The sequence below is a fragment of the Lithobates pipiens genome, unplaced genomic scaffold, assembly GCF_037356315.1.
Source record: "Lithobates pipiens isolate NorthernLeopardFrog02 unplaced genomic scaffold, aLitPip1_a1.2 Scaffold_16, whole genome shotgun sequence".
In the NCBI taxonomy this organism is placed as follows: Eukaryota; Metazoa; Chordata; class Amphibia; order Anura; family Ranidae; genus Lithobates; species Lithobates pipiens.
The window spans coordinates 15241719-15260933 of record NW_027507748.1 but is presented as its reverse complement, the minus strand read 5'-3'; the positions used below and the strand labels follow the sequence as shown (position 1 = coordinate 15260933).

At 44.4% G+C, this 19215-nt stretch overlaps 1 protein-coding gene across 8 annotated transcripts in view; it reads right to left on the bottom strand.

Annotated features, from left to right (window-relative positions):
* Positions 1 to 19215, bottom strand: part of STXBP5L (syntaxin binding protein 5L) — a 508429-nt gene that overhangs the window by 55860 nt on the left and 433354 nt on the right. For all 8 annotated transcript variants that reach the window (XM_077479605.1, XM_077479606.1, XM_077479607.1 and 5 more), the window contains one exon: positions 14375 to 14545. In XM_077479605.1, coding sequence (XP_077335731.1) covers positions 14375 to 14545 — 171 coding nt within the window. The remainder of the gene's footprint in view (positions 1 to 14374; positions 14546 to 19215) is intronic.

Sequence of the window (19215 nt, the reverse complement as noted above, 5' to 3'; positions counted from 1 at the left end):
GCACTCTGATGGGGGAATCTGATGTATGGGGGCACTATGATGGGGAAATCTGATGTATGGGGGCACTATGATGGGGAAATCTGATGTATGGGGGCACTATGATGGGGAAATCTGATGTATGGGGGCACTATGATGGGGAAATCTGATGTATGGGGGCACTATGATGGGGGATTCTGATGTATGTGGGCGCTCTGTTGGGGGAATCTGATGTATGGGGGCACTATGATGGGGAAATCTGATGTATGGGGGCACTATGATGGGGAAATCTGATGTATGGGGGCACTATGATGGGGGATTCTGATGTATGTGGGCACTCTGATGGGGGAATCTGATGTATGGGGGCACTATGATGGGGAAATCTGATGTATGGGGGCACTATGATGGGGAAATCTGATGTATGGGGGCACTATGATGGGGGATTCTGATGTATGTGGGCGCTCTGTTGGGGGAATCTGATGTATGGGGGCACTATGATGGGGAAATCTGATGTATGGGGGCACTATGATGGGGAAATCTGATGTATGGGGGCACTATGATGGGGGATTCTGATGTATGTGGGCACTCTGATGGGGGAATCTGATGTATGGGGGCACTATGATGGGGAAATCTGATGTATGGGGGCACTATGATGGGGAAATCTGATGTATGGGGGCACTATGATGGGGGATTCTGATGTATGTGGGCACTCTGATGGGGGATTCTGATGTATGTGGGCACTCTGATGTATGGGGGCACTCTGATGGGGGAATCTGATGCAAGTGGGCACTCTGATGGGGAATCTGATGTATGTGGGCACTCTGATGGGGGAAATCTGATGTATGTGGGCACTCTGATGGGGGAATATGATGTATGGGGGCACTCTGATGGGGGAATCTGATGTATGTAGGCACACTGATGGGGGAATATGATGTATGGGGGCACTCTGATGGGGGAATCTGATGTACGTGGGCACTCTGATGGGGGAATCTGATGTATGTGGGCACTCTGATGGGGGAATCTGATGTATGTGGGCACTCTGATGGGGGAATCTGATGTATGGGGACACTATGATGGGGAAATCTGATGTATGGGGGCACTATGATGGGGAAATCTGATGTATGGGGGCACTATGATGGGGGATTCTGATGTATGTGGGCACTCTGATGTATGGGGGCACTCTGATGGGGGATTCTGATGTATGTGGGCACTCTGATGTATGGGGGCACTCTGATGGGGGAATCTGATGTATGTGGGCACTCTGATGTATGGGGGCACTCTGATGGGGGAATCTGATGTATGTGGGCGCTCTGATGGGGGAATCTGATGTATGTGGGCGCTATGATGGGGGAATCTGATGTATGTGGGCGCTATGATGGGGGAATCTGATGTATGTGGGCACTCTGATGGGGGAATCTGATGTATGTGGGCACTCTGATGGGGGAATCTGATGTATGTGGGCACTCTGATGGGGGAATCTGATGTACGTGGGCACTCTGATGGGGGAATCTGATGTACGTGGGCACTCTGATGGGGGAATCTGATGTATGTGGGCACACTGATGGGGGAATCTGATGTATGTGGGCACACTGATGGGGGAATCTGATGTATGTGGGCACTATGATGGGGGAGTCTGATGTATAGAGCAATCTGATGTATGGGGGTATGCTGATGGGGGAACTTCATGTATGGGGGTAACTGATGTATGAGGGCACTCTGATGGGGGAAATCTGATGTATGTGGGCACTCTGATGTTGGAGTCAGATGTATGTGGGCACTCTGATGGGGGAGTCTGATGTATGTGGGCACCATGATGGGGGAGTCTGATGTATGTGGGCACTCTGATGTTGGAGTCAGATGTATGTGGGCACTATGATGGGGGAGTCTGATGTATGTGGGCACTCTGATGGGGGAATCTGATGTATGTATGCACTCTGATGGGGGATTCTGATGTATGTGGGCACTCTGATGTATGGGGGCACTCTGATGGGGGAATCTGATGTATGTGGGCACTCTGATGTATGGGGGCACTCTGATGGGGGAATCTGATGTATGGGGGCACTCTGATGGGGGAATCTGATGTATGTGGGCACTCTGATGGGGGAATCTGATGTATGTGGGCACTATGATGGGGGAAATCTGATGTATGTGGGCACTCTGATGGGGGAATCTGATGCAAGTGGGCACTCTGATGGGGAATCTGATGTATGTGGGCACTCTGATGGGGGAAATCTGATGTATGTGGGCACTCTGATGGGGGAATCTGATGTATGTAGGCACACTGATGGGGGAATATGATGTATGGGGGCACTCTGATGGGGGAATCTGATGTACGTGGGCACTCTGATGGGGGAATCTGATGTACGTGGGCACTCTGATGGGGGAATCTGATGTATGTGGGCACTCTGATGGGGGAATCTGATGTATGTGGGCACTCTGATGGGGGAATCTGATGTATGTGGGCACTCTGATGGGGGAATCTGATGTATGGGGACACTATGATGGGGAAATCTGATGTATGGGGGCACTATGATGGGGAAATCTGATGTATGGGGGCACTATGATGGGGGATTCTGATGTATGTGGGCACTCTGATGTATGGGGGCACTCTGATGGGGGATTCTGATGTATGTGGGCACTCTGATGTATGGGGGCACTCTGATGGGGGAATCTGATGTATGTGGGCACTCTGATGTATGGGGGCACTCTGATGGGGGAATCTGATGTATGTGGGCGCTCTGATGGGGGAATCTGATGTATGTGGGCGCTATGATGGGGGAATCTGATGTATGTGGGCGCTATGATGGGGGAATCTGATGTATGTGGGCACTCTGATGGGGGAATCTGATGTATGTGGGCACTCTGATGGGGGAATCTGATGTACGTGGGCACTCTGATGGGGGAATCTGATGTACGTGGGCACTCTGATGGGGGAATCTGATGTATGTGGGCACACTGATGGGGGAACTTCATGTATGGGGGTAACTGATGTATGAGGGCACTCTGATGGGGGAAATCTGATGTATGTGGGCACTCTGATGTTGGAGTCAGATGTATGTGGGCACTATGATGGGGGGAGTCTGATGTATGTGGGCACCATGATGGGGGAGTCTGATGTATGTGGGCACTCTGATGGGGGAATCTGATGTATGTATGCACTCTGATGGGGGATTCTGATGTATGTGGGCACTCTGATGTATGGGGGCACTCTGATGGGGGAATCTGATGTATGTGGGCACTCTGATGTATGGGGGCACTCTGATGGGGGAATCTGATGTATGTGGGCACTCTGATGGGGGAATCTGATGTATGTGGGCACTATGATGGGGGAAATCTGATGTATGTGGGCACTCTGATGGGGGAATCTGATATATGTGGGCACACTGATGGGGGAATCTGATGTATATAGGCACACTGATGGGGGAATCTGATGTACGGGGGCACTCTGATGGGGGAATCTGATGTACGTGGGCACTCTGATGGGGGAATCTGATGTATGTGGGCACTCTGATGGGGGAATCTGATGTATGTGGGCACTCTGATGGGGGAATCTGATGTATGTGGGCACTCTGATGGGGGAATCTGATGTATGTGGGCACTCTGATGGGGGAATCTGATGTATGTGGGTACACTGATGGGGGAATCTGATGTATGTGGGCACTCTGATGGGGAAATCTGATGTATGTGGGCACTCTGATGGGGGAATCTGATGTATGTGGGCACTCTGATGGGGGAATCTGATGTATGTGGGCACTCTGGTGGGGGAATCTGATGTATGTGGGCACTCTGATGGGGGAATCTGATGTATGTGGGCACTCTGATGGAGGAATCTGATGTATGTGGGCACTATGATGAGGGAATCTGATGTATGGGGGAACTCTGATGGGGGAGTCTGATGTATAGAGGAATCTGATGTATGGGGGTATTTCATGTATGGGGGTAACTGATGTATGAGGGCACTCTGATGGGGGAAATCTGATGTATGTGGGCACTCTGATGTTGGAATCAGATGTATGTGGGCACTATGATGGGGGAGTCAGATGTATGTGGGCACTCTGATGTTGGAGTCAGATGTATGTGGGCACTATGATGGGGGAGTCTGATGTATGTGGGAACTCTGTTGGGGGAAATCTGATGTATGGGGGCACTATGATGGGGGAGTCAGACGTATGTGGGCACTCTGTTGGGGGAAATCTGATGTATAGGTTCACTCTGTTGGGGGAAACTTCATGTATGGGGGACACTCTGTTGGGGGAATCTGATGTATGGGGGACACTCTGTTGGGGGAATCTGATGTATGGGGGACACTCTGTTGGGGGAATATGATTTATGTGGGCACTCTGATGTATGTGGGCACTCTGATGGGGGATTCTGATGTATGTGAACACTATGATGGGGGAAATATGATGCATGGGGGCACTTTGACGGGGAATCTGATGTATGTGGGCACTCTGATGGAGGAATCTGATGTATGGGGGCACTCTGATGGGGGAGTCTGATGTATGGGGGAATCTAATGTATGGGGGTACACTGATGGAGGAACGTCATGTATGGGGGTACCTGATGCATGTGGGCACTCTTATAGGGGGACCTGATGTTTGGGGGCACTCTGATGTAGATTTCCTATGCAGGAGGGTACCCTGATAGGAACACCTTATGTAAGGGGCTTTGTGATGGGGACACCTGATGTATAGAGGAATCTGATGTATGGGGGTATTTCATGTATGGGGGTAACTGATGTATGAGGGCACTCTGATGGGGGAAATCTGATGTATGTGGGCACTCTGATGTTGGAATCAGATGTATGTGGGCACTATGATGGGGGAGTCAGATGTATGTGGGCACTCTGATGTTGGAGTCAGATGTATGTGGGCACTATGATGGGGGAGTCTGATGTATGTGGGAACTCTGTTGGGGGAAATCTGATGTATGGGGGCACTATGATGGGGGAGTCAGACGTATGTGGGCACTCTGTTGGGGGAAATCTGATGTATAGGTTCACTCTGTTGGGGGAAACTTCATGTATGGGGGACACTCTGTTGGGGGAATCTGATGTATGGGGGACACTCTGTTGGGGGAATCTGATGTATGGGGGACACTCTGTTGGGGGAATATGATTTATGTGGGCACTCTGATGTATGTGGGCACTCTGATGGGGGATTCTGATGTATGTGAACACTATGATGGGGGAAATATGATGCATGGGGGCACTTTGACGGGGAATCTGATGTATGTGGGCACTCTGATGGAGGAATCTGATGTATGGGGGCACTCTGATGGGGGAGTCTGATGTATGGGGGAATCTAATGTATGGGGGTACACTGATGGAGGAACGTCATGTATGGGGGTACCTGATGCATGTGGGCACTCTTATAGGGGGACCTGATGTTTGGGGGCACTCTGATGTAGATTTCCTATGCAGGAGGGTACCCTGATAGGAACACCTTATGTAAGGGGCTTTGTGATGGGGACACCTGATGTATGGGGGCACTCTGATGATGACACCAGATGTAAGGGATACTCTGATAAGGACACCTGATATAAGGGAGTAGTTTAATGAGGACACCTGATGTAAAGGGGTACTCATATGGGGGCAACTGATCTAAGGGGTAGTCGGGTGGGGACACTTTATGTATGGAGGCACTCTGACAGAGACACCTTATGTACTGTACAGGGGCACTGTAATGGGGCAACTTATTTATATGAGTACTCTGATGGGGACACCTGATGTATGAAGGTGCTCTGATGGGGGAAGCTGATCTAAGGGGTACTCTGGAGGGGACACCTTATGTATGGGATCACTCTGACAGGGACATCTTATGTATGGGGGTACTCTGAAGACACTTTATGTAAGGGGGCATGCTGATGAAGACACCTTATGTAAGGGGCACTCTGACGAGGATACCTGATGTAAGGGGCACTCTGATGAGGATACCTGATGTAAGGGGCACTCTAATGGGGATACCTGATGTAAGGGGGCACTCTGATGAGGATACCTGATGTAAGGGGGCACTCTGATGAGGATACCTGATGTAAGGGGGCACTCTGATAGGAACACCTGATGCAAGCTGGTTCTATTTTATTTTACTTGAAATGTGAACGCAATAATAATTAATAATGAAATAAATAGTTTAGGATGATGGGCTGGCTTTGCTGTTGAATGATGTAAAATTAAGTATGAGGGTTTTTTAGTGTATAACATGCAACCATCACCCCGAGATCAAAGAACGGACTATACTACAACTCCACCAACTATCCACTCCTCTCCTCCCCTACCCTACTAACACCTAAATACTGTATCAGTGATATATATATATATATATATATATATAAGACATATAAAGCATTTCATCTCTTCTTTATATAAAGAACCACTGCTGGACCAGATCATACCCAGACAAAAACACTGAAAGTAACAGGGCTGCAATACTACATATGCACTAACAGAAGAGACACAGAGGGAATTAATTAATAGACAAAACCACTACGAAACAGGACACAACTACGGCTACATGCTACTACTAGTAGAGGCCTGCCGAACAAAGACGTGACTTATGCCGATATACTGTAGAACAGAAGTGAGATTACTGAATGTGTATCTGAAACCAAAAACAAAATGTAATATATTGCAGTTTACCGGTCCTTAGATGTGGTGGCTGCATTAGCTTTCTTTTTTTTAACCTTTATGTGCTTTATTTTCACCTGGTGATCCTGCCAATGACACAGTTCCTGTCCTTAAGACGACGACACGGAGGTCTATCATTATACACAACTGCTTCATTACAACGGCTAAGGGGATATAAGGGGGAATACAATGACTAAGGGGATAATAGGGGGATACAACGACTAAGGGGATATTAGGGGGATACAATGACTAAGGGGATATTGCTAGTCTGATCGCTTTTGAAAATGTATGTACCGTAGAACATGAGATAAACAACATGGTTTGATATCGGCAATTTCCTTGATGCTATTGTTATTTTCTAAACAAATATGCTAAAATGGGAACAGGACCTGCAAGTGGAGTTGGATCTTGAGGATTGGCACAAACTAGCGGGCAATGTATTGCTAAAAATAGCACCTGCAAACCGCCCTGAAAGAGCCGCTCTTCACACTCCAGTGTGAAAGCCTCGTTGGGCTTTAACACTGGAGCGGTGCGCTGGCAGGACGGTAAAAAAAAGTCCTTCTAGCAGTATATTTGGAGCGGTGAAGGAGCACCCCCACCTCTCCTGCCCATTGAAATTAATGGAGCAGCGTGGCTATGCTGCCGGCAAAGCACTTTACGGTGGTTTTAACCCTTTCTCGGCCGCTACAGGGGGTAAAACCGCCCCGCTAGCGGACGGATACCGCCGCTAAAACGACGGTAAAGCAGCGCTAAAAATACGCCCCCAGTGTGAAAGGGGCTTTATAGAGGAAAATTACAAAGTACTACTCCGACTAGACATGTGCAATTCGCTTAGTTCCATATTTGTTTTTTAACAAATTTTGACAAATTTGTTAATTCCGAAATTCCAAAATTTTTCCATTTCTGAAATTACCAAATTTTCAAATTTCCGAATTTCAAATTTTTGGATCACCAAATTTGCAAATTTCTGAAATTACGAATTTGCAAATTTCCAAATTTTACAATTTCAGAATTTTACAATTTCCGAAAATTTGAAATTTCTGAAAATTCGTAGATTTGCAAATTCGGAAATTCGAAAACTCTAAATTTGGAAATTCGAAATTTCATTAAAAAATTCTAAAATTTGGAAATTTGAAAATCCAAGAATAAGAATGAAAATCAGAAAATTCAAAAGAATGAAAATCTGAGAATTAGAAGACCTGAAAATCTGAAATAATAAGTTATAATAGATATTAAATTATAGGTATTGGAATTTCCTTTCAAATTTGGCTGCTAGTGAACATAATGAATAAAAATTTATCCGAAGTTACAAATTATCTGAAATAACGAATGCCCTGGCTAAACTAATGGAACAGAACAATCTAATAATAATCAATAACAATAATAAAACCTTTTTATTATTATTATTTATTATTAATTTGTTCCATTCCATTAGTTTCGATGCGGCATTCGTTATTTTGGATAATTTGTAACTTCAGCTAAATTTGTATTTGTTACGTTCACAAACAGCCAAATTTGAAAGGAAATTCCAATACCTATAATAGTTAGTTATTTCGAATTTTACAGATTTTCTCTCTTTTTTTCAGATTTTCGAATTTTTGAATTCAGAAAATCCGAATATTTGGAAATTCTTAATTCGTAAATTCGAAATTCGGAAATCCGAAGATTCAAAATTGGGAAATACGATAATTCTAAATACAGAAATTTTTAAATTTGAAAATCCGAATTTTCAATTTTTTCATTTCCGAAAAAAGCAAAAAAAAAAAAAAAAAAACAACTAATGAAAATGAACACATTTTTTGTCAGTGCACGTGGCTAACTCCGATGGTATATGGTCCCAACAAGACTGGCTTCCTACATCCCGGGATGTATGACCATGGCTTTAAAGGCTGCCTCCAAGATTGTTCATTCCTTTATTTTTGGTGGGAGTGCCCCAAAAGCCTGTAGATTCTGGATAAGGGTATATCATGTTGTCTACTTGCTAACGGACACAATCCTTAAAAATAATCCACAAGAGGCCTTACTGGGCGCCTCCCAATTTTAGAAGCTTTGCGTTGCATGTGGAAATTGATCTCTTTTGTATTTTTTTTTTATTTTTTATTTTTTTTTAGATTGTTTATCTATCACTGTAGATGTATACTACTTAGCATTTTTTATCTGTTCATTAGAAAATTGCTGCTCCTGAGGAAGCTTGATTCACGAGAAACATGTCGAGCCTCTGAATTGTAATTTCTGATATACCCGAATGTAGACTCGGACACACAACTCATCTGATACCCATATCAGGCAGCGCTCTAGGCACCGCTCCTGACTTATGATTATGAATATGGTTACTATGTGATGTCAATGTCTATATGTACAGGGTATACTATTAAACTAACTGTATCTCATATATTATTATAATAACTATATTTCAACTTTTCTTTTTTATACCTATTTTTAATAAAATAAGAAAAACATAATTTCTTATTTGGGTGCCTATAAAGTCCACCTCTTTTATGTCATTTTTCAATTAAGTCAATTTCGGGATGATGGCACCCCCTACTGGTACTTTCATAATGTCACCCTATGTTAAAGTACCCTTTTGAAAATCAAACTATATTTAGTCTTTTGTATTTGTGGCGGCTCACATCGCAATAGCCAAGCCGTGGAGGTTCCCCGTAATACTGTTCAACCTGATTAAGGCCAAGCTATCCTGGATAATGATCAACGAGAGACTCTCAGTCATCCTCAGTGATAAAATTACAGTTGGACTAACTACCTGATAGGGCACTTGTAGAGTCTAAAGGCGCTTCTGGAGTCCACGTTTAGTTTCATCGCACCAAACACCTTACTTACCCTTTTTCCTTTCCTTTTATTCTTCCTTAACTGCACTCCCAGACTGGTTATATTGAGCCTGGGAATTCCTCTATTAAAGGGGGGGGGGGCAGGGTAGGAGGAAAGGCCTTTTCTCAGGCCTCTTTCTGCTTTGAATGTCATCATTGGTTAATCTTGATGGCTAATGATGGTCTCTAGCGTGTTTGGATCCAACCCGCTAAAGAAGCCGGCACTGCACACCACCAAATAGACATGTCCAATTCGCTTAGTTCCGAATCCGTTTTTTAACAAAATTCGTTAATTCTGAAACGTCAGAATTTTAGAATTTCTGAAATTTCGAATTTCAGAATTTTTTAAATTTCGAAAATTCGGAATGTCGGAAAATCCAAATTTCGGAAATTGGAATATTTCGGAATTTCAGAAATTGGAATATTTTCGGAAATTGGAGAATTCGAACTCGGAAATTGCAGTTTTTTTAATTTTCCGATTTTCACATTTTTGAATTTCCGAATTCCGAAAATTTTCTAATTTTACGAATTTTCAAATGTTCCAATTTTCGAAATTCGAAAATTCGCAAATTTAAATATTCAAAAACGTGAACATCTGTAAATCCGAAAATTGGAAATTCCGGGAAAATTAATAAAAAAATTCAAATTTTTGTATTTCCGAATTTCCAAATTCCGAATTTCTGAAAAAAGCAAAAAAAACGAATGAAACGAAAACAAACAATTTTTTTTTGTCAGCGCACATGTCTACCACCAAATCATAGGCAGCGTGTGTATGGGCATCTGCCGGTTGGGAAATGCTTCACTGCCTACGATTGGCTGTGTGCAGTGACGGCTTCCTGGCAGGTTCGATCTGAACACGCTCGAGCCCATCACTATTGATAGCTAATCATTCTATTAGACATTAGTATTTGTTTGATATGCATTACCTGAAATTTACCCCAAAAAATTACTGGAAACTAAAATGTACTTAGCCTTAAAAAAAGCGAATGCAGCTACCACACCTAAGGACTAATAAGCTGGTATATATCACAGTTTTGTTCCTGGGTTCGGACACATTTAAAAGGTTTCCCAGCTGTTGTGGAAATACTAATTCCAGCCTATCCTGCCAGCAAGATGTTGGGTCTTGTAGTTCCACAAGAGACGACGGGAGACAAGTTAAGGGAACTACAGACAGTTCAGAACCTGGAGAACAGAGAAGGTCCTTTAGAACCCAAGATGAAAAGGTCAACGTGCCCCCCCCCCGTCCCATGAGCGTGACCAGGGACACCACCAGCAGTAGCAGACAACGCATTGATGGAGGAGCCAGAGTGCCACTTGGCAGCTGTGGTGGAAGGACGTCTGGAACCACCGAGTGTCATAAAGACTGAGGTAAGCACCTGGGTCAGGGATTCTAGTGGCTCTAGTAATTAAACACATCATTTTACCTTAATCTCACCATCTCATCAACAGCATAAGACTCCTTCAGCCAATGGACTCCAGACACCGGCTAATTACTCGCCACTTTACGTGGAAGAGGAAGTGATGTCACACCCAGGAACGATCTGATGACGTCACACCCAGGAAGTGACGTCACACCCAGGAACGAGCCTAGGTAACACGTTTCGGAGTGCCCATCGCCTCCTTTGTCAAACCCTTGGCTTATTCCACCAATGCGGTTCTGCTACTGCCACTGACATCCCGGACCACCGAGGGACGATCCACATATTGATGCTGCTGCTGTTACATTACAAGCTTTCCTTCTTGTGGATTGATGTGAGTGCACACTTAGCTGCCTATTAAATAATGTTTTTAATACTGCACTTAGTGGCGCCCCCCCCCTCTGTCCCTTGATTGTCATTTCAGAGAATTGTCCGTGTCTCTCAGTGAAGCTGCTTTTGTGCTAAAACTTTTATTAAGAACTTTTTTCATTAGCACAGACTTTTTTTTTTCAATTTCATTTAGTACCATGCTATATAGGACTTTATAGGGATACCGTGTTTGTGCACGCCTGTGATTGTGCCGTGTACTCTGTGGTTTTTATATGACATTTGGCTTGTGTTATCACCGAACACCCAGGTTCAGAATCTGTCCCCTAACAGCAAGGGGACTACATCTACAAACTACACCACGGCCTATGGACAACACAGAGAGAACCCACAACTAACAGAAGTCAGACTATCTATATGTATCTAAACATAAAAGGTGCTAATACTACAAGACAACGTCATGCCATCTACATGTATCCAAAAACATAAAAGTGCTTCTACAGGCTTGCGGGATCATGCCATCTACATGTATCCAAAAACACAAAGTGCTATCAGTGTGACACGAAGGTCATGCCATCTACATCTATCCGAACAGGAAGTGATAAGTGACACGGGGTCATGCCACCTACAGGAGTCCATACACAGAGTACTATTCTGGTGACATTCAATCATGCCTCCTACTTTAAAGGACAACTGCACCTTTGGTAGAAGTCATCCTTTAAGGCGAAACTCCATCTCTTGACTGCAGCCCACCCAATCGGGTACTTACCTCTGCTCCGCTCGAGCGATCTTTACTGGGTGGCCGAAACCAGGCAGCATTTCCTTCAAAAGCATCCCCACCAAATCCTCCTCATGTTGGGGGAATTTACTTGTGGCAGTCTTCCCCTGTATAAATTAATGGGGGCCATGGTGTCGGTGCTGGCTTTTGCTACTTACAGGCAGCTCTTTTAGTTCAGTGCTCTGAGCTGCTCAGCTGCAGCTTAATTACCAGCCACTCGTTTCCACAGTGAATCACCTGGTTATCATTAACCTGCTTCATTAGTCCAACCTACAGCCCGCCCCTTTTGGCTATTTAATAGACATGTGCACTGACAAAAAATTTGTTTGTTTTCATTTCACTAGTTTTTTTGCTTTTTTTCATAAATTTCAAAATTCGGAATGCGGAAATCCGAAAGTCCGAATTTTCTAATTTCCAAATTTCTGAATTTTCACATTTTCAAGTTCCCGAATGTTTAAATTTCCGAATTCTAAATCTCCGAATCCCAAATTTCCGAATTTTGAATTCAAAAATGAGAAAATCTGATAATTTGAAAATCCGAAAAAATAAAGAAAATCAGTAAAATTGAAAATAATAACTAATAATAACTATTAAATTATACTGTAGATGCTGGAATTTCCTTTCAAATTTGGGTGTTTGTGAACGTTACGAATACAAATTTATCTGAAGTTACGAATTATCCAAAATAACAAATGGAATGAAACAAATTAATAATAAATAATAATAATAATAAAAAGGTTCTATTATTATTGTTATTTATTATCATTAGATCGTTACGTTCCATTCTTTTAGATACGGAACTCGTTATTTCAGATCATTCGTAACTTCAGATAAATTCGTACTCATTAACGTTCACTAACGGCCAAATTTTAAAGGAAATTCCAATACCTATAATTTAATAGTTATCATTAGTTATTTCTGATTTTCGAATTTTCAGATTTTCATTCTTTAAAATTCTCAAATTTCCAAATTTTCGAATTCTCAAATTTCCAAATTTTCGAATTCTCAAATTTCCAAATTTTCGAATTCTCAAATTTCTAAATTTTTGAATTCTCAAATTTCCAAAATTCCGAATTTTCGGAATTGGAAAAATTGGAAAAAAATTGAAAAATTCTGAGATTTCTGAATTAATGAATTTCAAAAAATGTATTAAAAACTAATTCGGAGCTAAACGAATTGCACATGTCTACTATTTAAGCAGATTCGATTTTTTTTACGCCTTGCCCTTGTGTGGTCAACTATCTCCAGTGTGTTCCTGCTTGTGTTCCTGTGCATGACTTTAGCTGGCTGACCTTTTAACTGCATTTTCTGAATTCATGGCCCTTGCATAATGTCAGGAACCATAAATAGGGAAAGTGCAGTAAAAAAAAAAAAAAAAATCACACCTGAAATAGCAAAAACAACACCGTTCAGGAACGTAGTCAAAGACAGAAGCCAGGGTTTGGAAGCCGCCAAAGCGGGTAATCAGACGAGCCGGGATCAGGAAGCCAGGAGTCAGCGAACTGAGGATTAAAATCAGGAACAGATAACGGAAGAGATACCAGCCAGGCCAAGTCATACACAGGAACAAAGGCAGAAACACACTGGAGATGTTGACCACGCAAGGGGCGAGGAGAAAATGAGCTAAGCTGCTTAAATAGCAAAAAGGGACTGGCTGTAGGCTGGACTAATGGGGCAGGTTAATGGTAACTGGTTGAGTCACTGTGGAAACGAGTGGCTGGTAATTAACCAACAGCTGGGCAGCTCTGAGCACTGGAAGAAAAGCTGCCCGTAAGTAGCAGAAGCCAGCACCGACACATGGTGAGCATGTGCCTTTATAAAGAGGAACCAGTGGGAACACTGGTTGGACTTGATAGACTTGTGTCTTTTTTCAGCCTCGCCTACTATGTAACACTTGCAAAAGCAAGGTTGTGTGATTTTGAGTATGGCTATATATTGATGATCGCTGGAATGGGGCGGAGGTAAGTACAGGGCTGTCTTTAACACAGGGCAAAAGGGGCAGCTGCCCCGGGCCCAGTCATTGTCGTGGGAGCTTCCAAGGCAGCTTCCCCTTAAGTTTGCACTGCCTGCAAATAGTTGATAAGTGGATTTGAGAGTGCCCAAAAAAAGTGTTTGCCCGGAGTCCAATCAATATTAAAAGACAGCCCTGGGTAAGTATTGGACCAGATAGGCTTCACTCTGGAGGAGGAAGGCGTGCCTTCAATTTGTACCAAACATACAGTTGTCCTTTAAAACACAGTGATACCATTGTGAGTAAGAATATCTGGGCATGGGATCCAAGGTTCCAAATAACTTTTCCGGCTATTACACAAAGGGGTGCTTGTCTATACAGATGTAATCCGTGCCCCATCCACAAGAGATATCAGAGGTTGTGAGTTCCACGGGTCACCTCTGTACAGAGGGTCACCATTACTCATGTCCTTACCTTCATTGGTGACGGGGAGTGTTATCTCCATGCATGCCGCAGACTGGGCTTTCCGGAAAGGTGGTCTTCCGGGACCCCTCCTGTTGGACTTCGCTGCATCGGCGCTGGAGATGCGTTTGCCTGAACTGCAGGTCTGCGATGTTGGACTCGTGCAGTGGCCATTCACGTGATCTGGAAAAAACAGAGGCGCGAGTCACAAGGGAGCTGGTAGGAGTCAAGGCAACCCGATACCTCAGACATATGACAGTTAGGAGCAGCTAAAATGAGAATGTACCCTAACACTCATCCAGAAATAATAGCAAAGCAGATGCCCTCCGCACAATCCTGTACTTGTAGCGAGTCGGGAGTATTGTCCAGGGTTTTACTGCATATCCATGTTATTAACATTACCCCCCCCCCCCCCCCCCAGTGCTGGGACAAGGTCATCCCGTGCCCGGGGCAAAGATGGCAAACTGCACCCCCAGTGTGGGCAGGAGGGGGCTGGGGGTGTAAGAAACGGTCCCAAGCTGTCAGGGCACCTGCAGGCAGAAGCTGGGAAGTATGTTTACAGGCTACAGAAGCGCTGACAGGAGGGAGGAGCTGGAGGGTGAGAGCGAACACAGCCCTGCCTCCTCCCTGCTCTTTTTTCTACTTCCGGCACTCTCCTTCCTGGACACATCTGCGCTCAGCTGTGGACTGTGCTCTCTCCCCCCTCCTGCCAGTGCAGAGTTTCTGTACGTTTGTGATTGCCGCTACCGTCTTCTGAATACTGGCAAGAAGGAGGAGAGAGAACACAGCCTGCCCTGATTTCCGGCTCTCTTCTCGCTGCTCTCAGCACTGGGCTGACAGGAGTTAGTGATGTTGCTCTCACTACTCCTGTCAGCCTTTGTAAGGCCCCTTTCACAAGGGCTTTCTGATCGGGTCCCCCTATCAGTTTTTCAGGTGGAACTGATCAGACCCTCCATTCGCTCCTATGGAGCAGTGGATGTCAGCAGTGACATGTCTGCTGACACCCGCTGCTATCCGATCCGATCCTGTTCATGAAATCCAGACAGATGGTAGCCCTGTTTTCCATCCATCAGGCAGATCGGATGGGATCAGATAAAAACGGACAGGGGGTCTGTTTTTATCCGATCTCCCCATAGAGGAGAGTGGGGATCTGACAGGTCTGTCTCTGCACAGTGAGTGGAGACAGATCTGTCATCCGTCTGATCAGCGGAGAGATCCCCCGCTGAGCAGAGCGGAGTCCGGCAGGCGTACCGCCCGTGTAATAGGACCCTAACAGATGGAAAGTGATCCCATCCCTACAGTAAACTATTGCGCCCGGGGGAACCGCCCATCCTGCCCACCCCTTGTCCCAGCCCTGACCATCCAACATCAGTGGCTGGTGTATTCTTGAAAGACTGGTGGCCTCTAGTATGAGTAAAACCACATTAAACTCGGCTTGTTTAAGAGTCAGTACTAACTACCAATAGGCTACTAAGGAAGCACTCCAGGAAGAGATTTAACCACTTGACACCCAGGCAAATTCTGACATTTATCTTATACATGTAAAAAAACATAATGTTTTGCTGGAAAATTACTAGGACATTACCTAGACATTCTATATTTTTTAAGCAGAGGCCCTAGAGAATAAAATGGTGGGCATTGCAAGTTTTTATGTCACACAGTATTTGCGTAGCAGCATGCACCGTAGACAGCGGCGCGCAGGCGCACTGAGCAGGCCGCAGATCACGGCGATATGCCGCTCGTGTCGGCTCCCGTGCATACTAGCTCATTATGCCTTTGCCTTGCAGGTTGCATTTTTTATTTAAAAAAATAGCCTTTACTTCCTCTTTAAGGCCATACACCAGATAATAAAATCGGAAGGAGAATTTCAGCCGGCAAACGATCTGCCGATTTTCGGATCATATGTTTTTTTATTTCGACAGCCGACTAAGAATTTTTTTGGACGACAAAAGCTGGATGCGCAGGCTCTAAAGATTTTGTCGTACGTGAACTCAGCGTCCGAGTTTCGTTTTAACCACTTCAATACCGGGCATTTTCACCCACTTCCTGCCCAGGCCGATTTTCAGTTTTTAGCGCTGTCGCATTTTGAAACACAATTGCGCGGTCATGCAACACTGTATCCAGATTCGATTTTTTATCGTTTTTTTTCCCCACAAATAGCTTTCTTTTGGTGGTATATGATCATCTCTGCGGTTTTTATTTTTTGCGCTATAAACAAAAGAATAGCGTTAAGTTTGAAAAAAAAAAAAAACACAATGGGGGTTACTTACTAAGGAAAATCCACTTTGCACTGAACGAAGGGGACATGCAAGGAAAATAAAAAACAACATTTTAGCTTGCACATGATTGGATGATAAAATCAGCAGCTTCCCCTCATTTCAGATCTACCCCTTAGATTCAGAGCGACTGCACTTCCAAGTGCACTTGCAGTGCAAAGTGGATTTGCCTTTCGTAAATAACCCTCACTATTTTTTACTTTTTGCTAATAAATATCTCAAGTAAAAAAAAAAAAAAACATTTTTTTTTCCTCAGTTTAGGCCGATATGTATTCTTCTACATATTTTTTGGTAAAAAAAAAATTCGCAATAAGCGTATATTGATTGCTTTGCGCAAAAGTTATAGCGTCTACAAAATAGAGGAAATTTTTATGTCTTTTTTATTCTTTTTATTATTATTTTACTAGTAATGGCGGCGATCGTGACTGTGACATTATGGCGGACACATCGGACACTTTTAACATCATTTTGGGACTATTCACATTTATACAGCGATCAGTGCTATAAAAATGCCCCGATTACTGTATAAATGTCACTGGCAGGGAAGGGTTTAACACTAGGGGGCGATCAAGGGGTTAAATGTGTTCCCGGACTGTGTGTTTTTAACTGCAGGGGGAGGGGACCGACCTAGAGGAAATTACAGCTTTGGGATTATTAGGAATTATTACACACACACACACACGTCCATGTTCTGCCTGTCGTGCCCGCGATCGCTCTTGGCCGGCGGTCATCGCGACAGTCGGCCAAGAGCATCGGCACCCCCGCAGTGCAGCGGGCTCGCGCGCACGCGCGCCTGCTATCACCATTATTGCTATTCCAAGGGATGAACAACATCCCTTGTGATAGCATGGGCCATGAGAGGTCCTCCTTATGGAGAGTTCTGGTGTCTGTTAGTCTATTAAGGCCCATACACACGATAAGAAAATCAGAAAGGAAAAATTTCTGCCGATTTTCGGATCGTTTGTATGGTGCTTTTTTTTCGACAGCTGATTACGAATTTTCGGACGACAAAAGCTGGATATGCGAAATCAACGTCCGAGTTTTGTTTAATTAGTACGGTTTTCGTCTGGGAAAAAAAAAATAAAAAAAACGTAAGAGCAAGAGCTCAGAAATATATAAAAAAAAAATAAAAGAAAAAAAGAGGGCTGTGGAAATTAAAGATGAATTCCTCGATTAATCGTTAATTTTTTTGATTGATCAAAATTCTTTGGATTGGTAATCACCTCTCCGCCGGCTTCCGGAAGTTCTGTCGGAGATCTGGTGACGTCACGGACATCGACGTCACTGGACCCCTCCCCCCTTCTCCAAGTGCCTCCGTCTGCTAACGAAGGGAAGGGGGGAGGAGTCCGGTGACGTCACGGACATCGACGTCATTGGACTCCTCCCCCCCTTCCCCAAGTGCCTCCATCTGCTAATGAAGGGAAGGGGGGGGGGGGGAGTCCGGTGACGTCGAAGTTCTGATTAAACGTAACGCGTACGGGGAGGAGCTACGCATGACGTCACCCGCTGCTGCCCTACGGAACTAACACGATTGTCGGCTTTACATGCTGTGTTTTTATCATCTTTATGTGAGTAGTTTGTGTTTTGAACACAAAAATGAAATCTTATACTTAAGCGGTGAGCACTTAGATCTTTTTCTTTCTACCCATGACCCGGCGTCCTTGCTGAGATCTAAGGAGACGGGAGAGAAGTTTATGGTCTGTGTTAACCCTTTTGATACCCGCCTGCATGACCACCTGTTTGCACAGGGGTCCGTGCCAAAAGGTGAGAGTGATTAGTTAGACCGGAGGTGGAGGGATTGTCACGCTACTGTGGGAAAAAAAAAAAAAAGACTTACGCCAGTGCTACAGTCTGAATTAAATAACGTATTTTTGTGCACTGTGAAGTCAAGTCATGGACTGTGGAAACTAACTAGTGTCGGGCGATTGTATAAAGTGTATACCACATTTACCACCGACTAATGCAGAGCTGCAAAGCGAGGAGATCAGCTAAAAGTAGTTGGATCTGTATGTGCGTTATAATTAATCGAAATTAGTCGATTAATCGATAAAAAAAAATCAATTAATCGAACACGAAAATTTTAATCAGTAACAGCCCTAAAAAAAAAATACACACAAAACAATCAAAACATTACGTCACTACGGAAGTTGAATTCTGTTGTATGAGAATTTTCGGATGAAAGTAACCTCTTCACTTTCGACATGAGACTAGCATGCGCCAAACGAAAAAAATCGTGATCGTGGGGGGCTTTAAATGCCATAGCAGGCGCGCGTGCCTGCTGCACGCCGGGGGGAGGACCGAAGCACGTGACCGGCAAGATCGAGGTCACGAGAGCCAGAACAGGGATTTGTATATGTAAACACGCAAATCCTCGTTCGGACAGGGGGGGCGGAGAGACAGATCTGCTGTAATTGCAAACGGTGATCTCTCTCCTCCCCCAGTCAGTCCCATCTAGGGTTCCCAGCTGTCCAGGATTTACCTGGACAGTCCGGGTTTTGAATCATGCGTCCAGGTTTCAGACACATTATTCAGACTGGGCCGTGGCCTCCAAAGTAACCAAGATAGCCACACACAAAT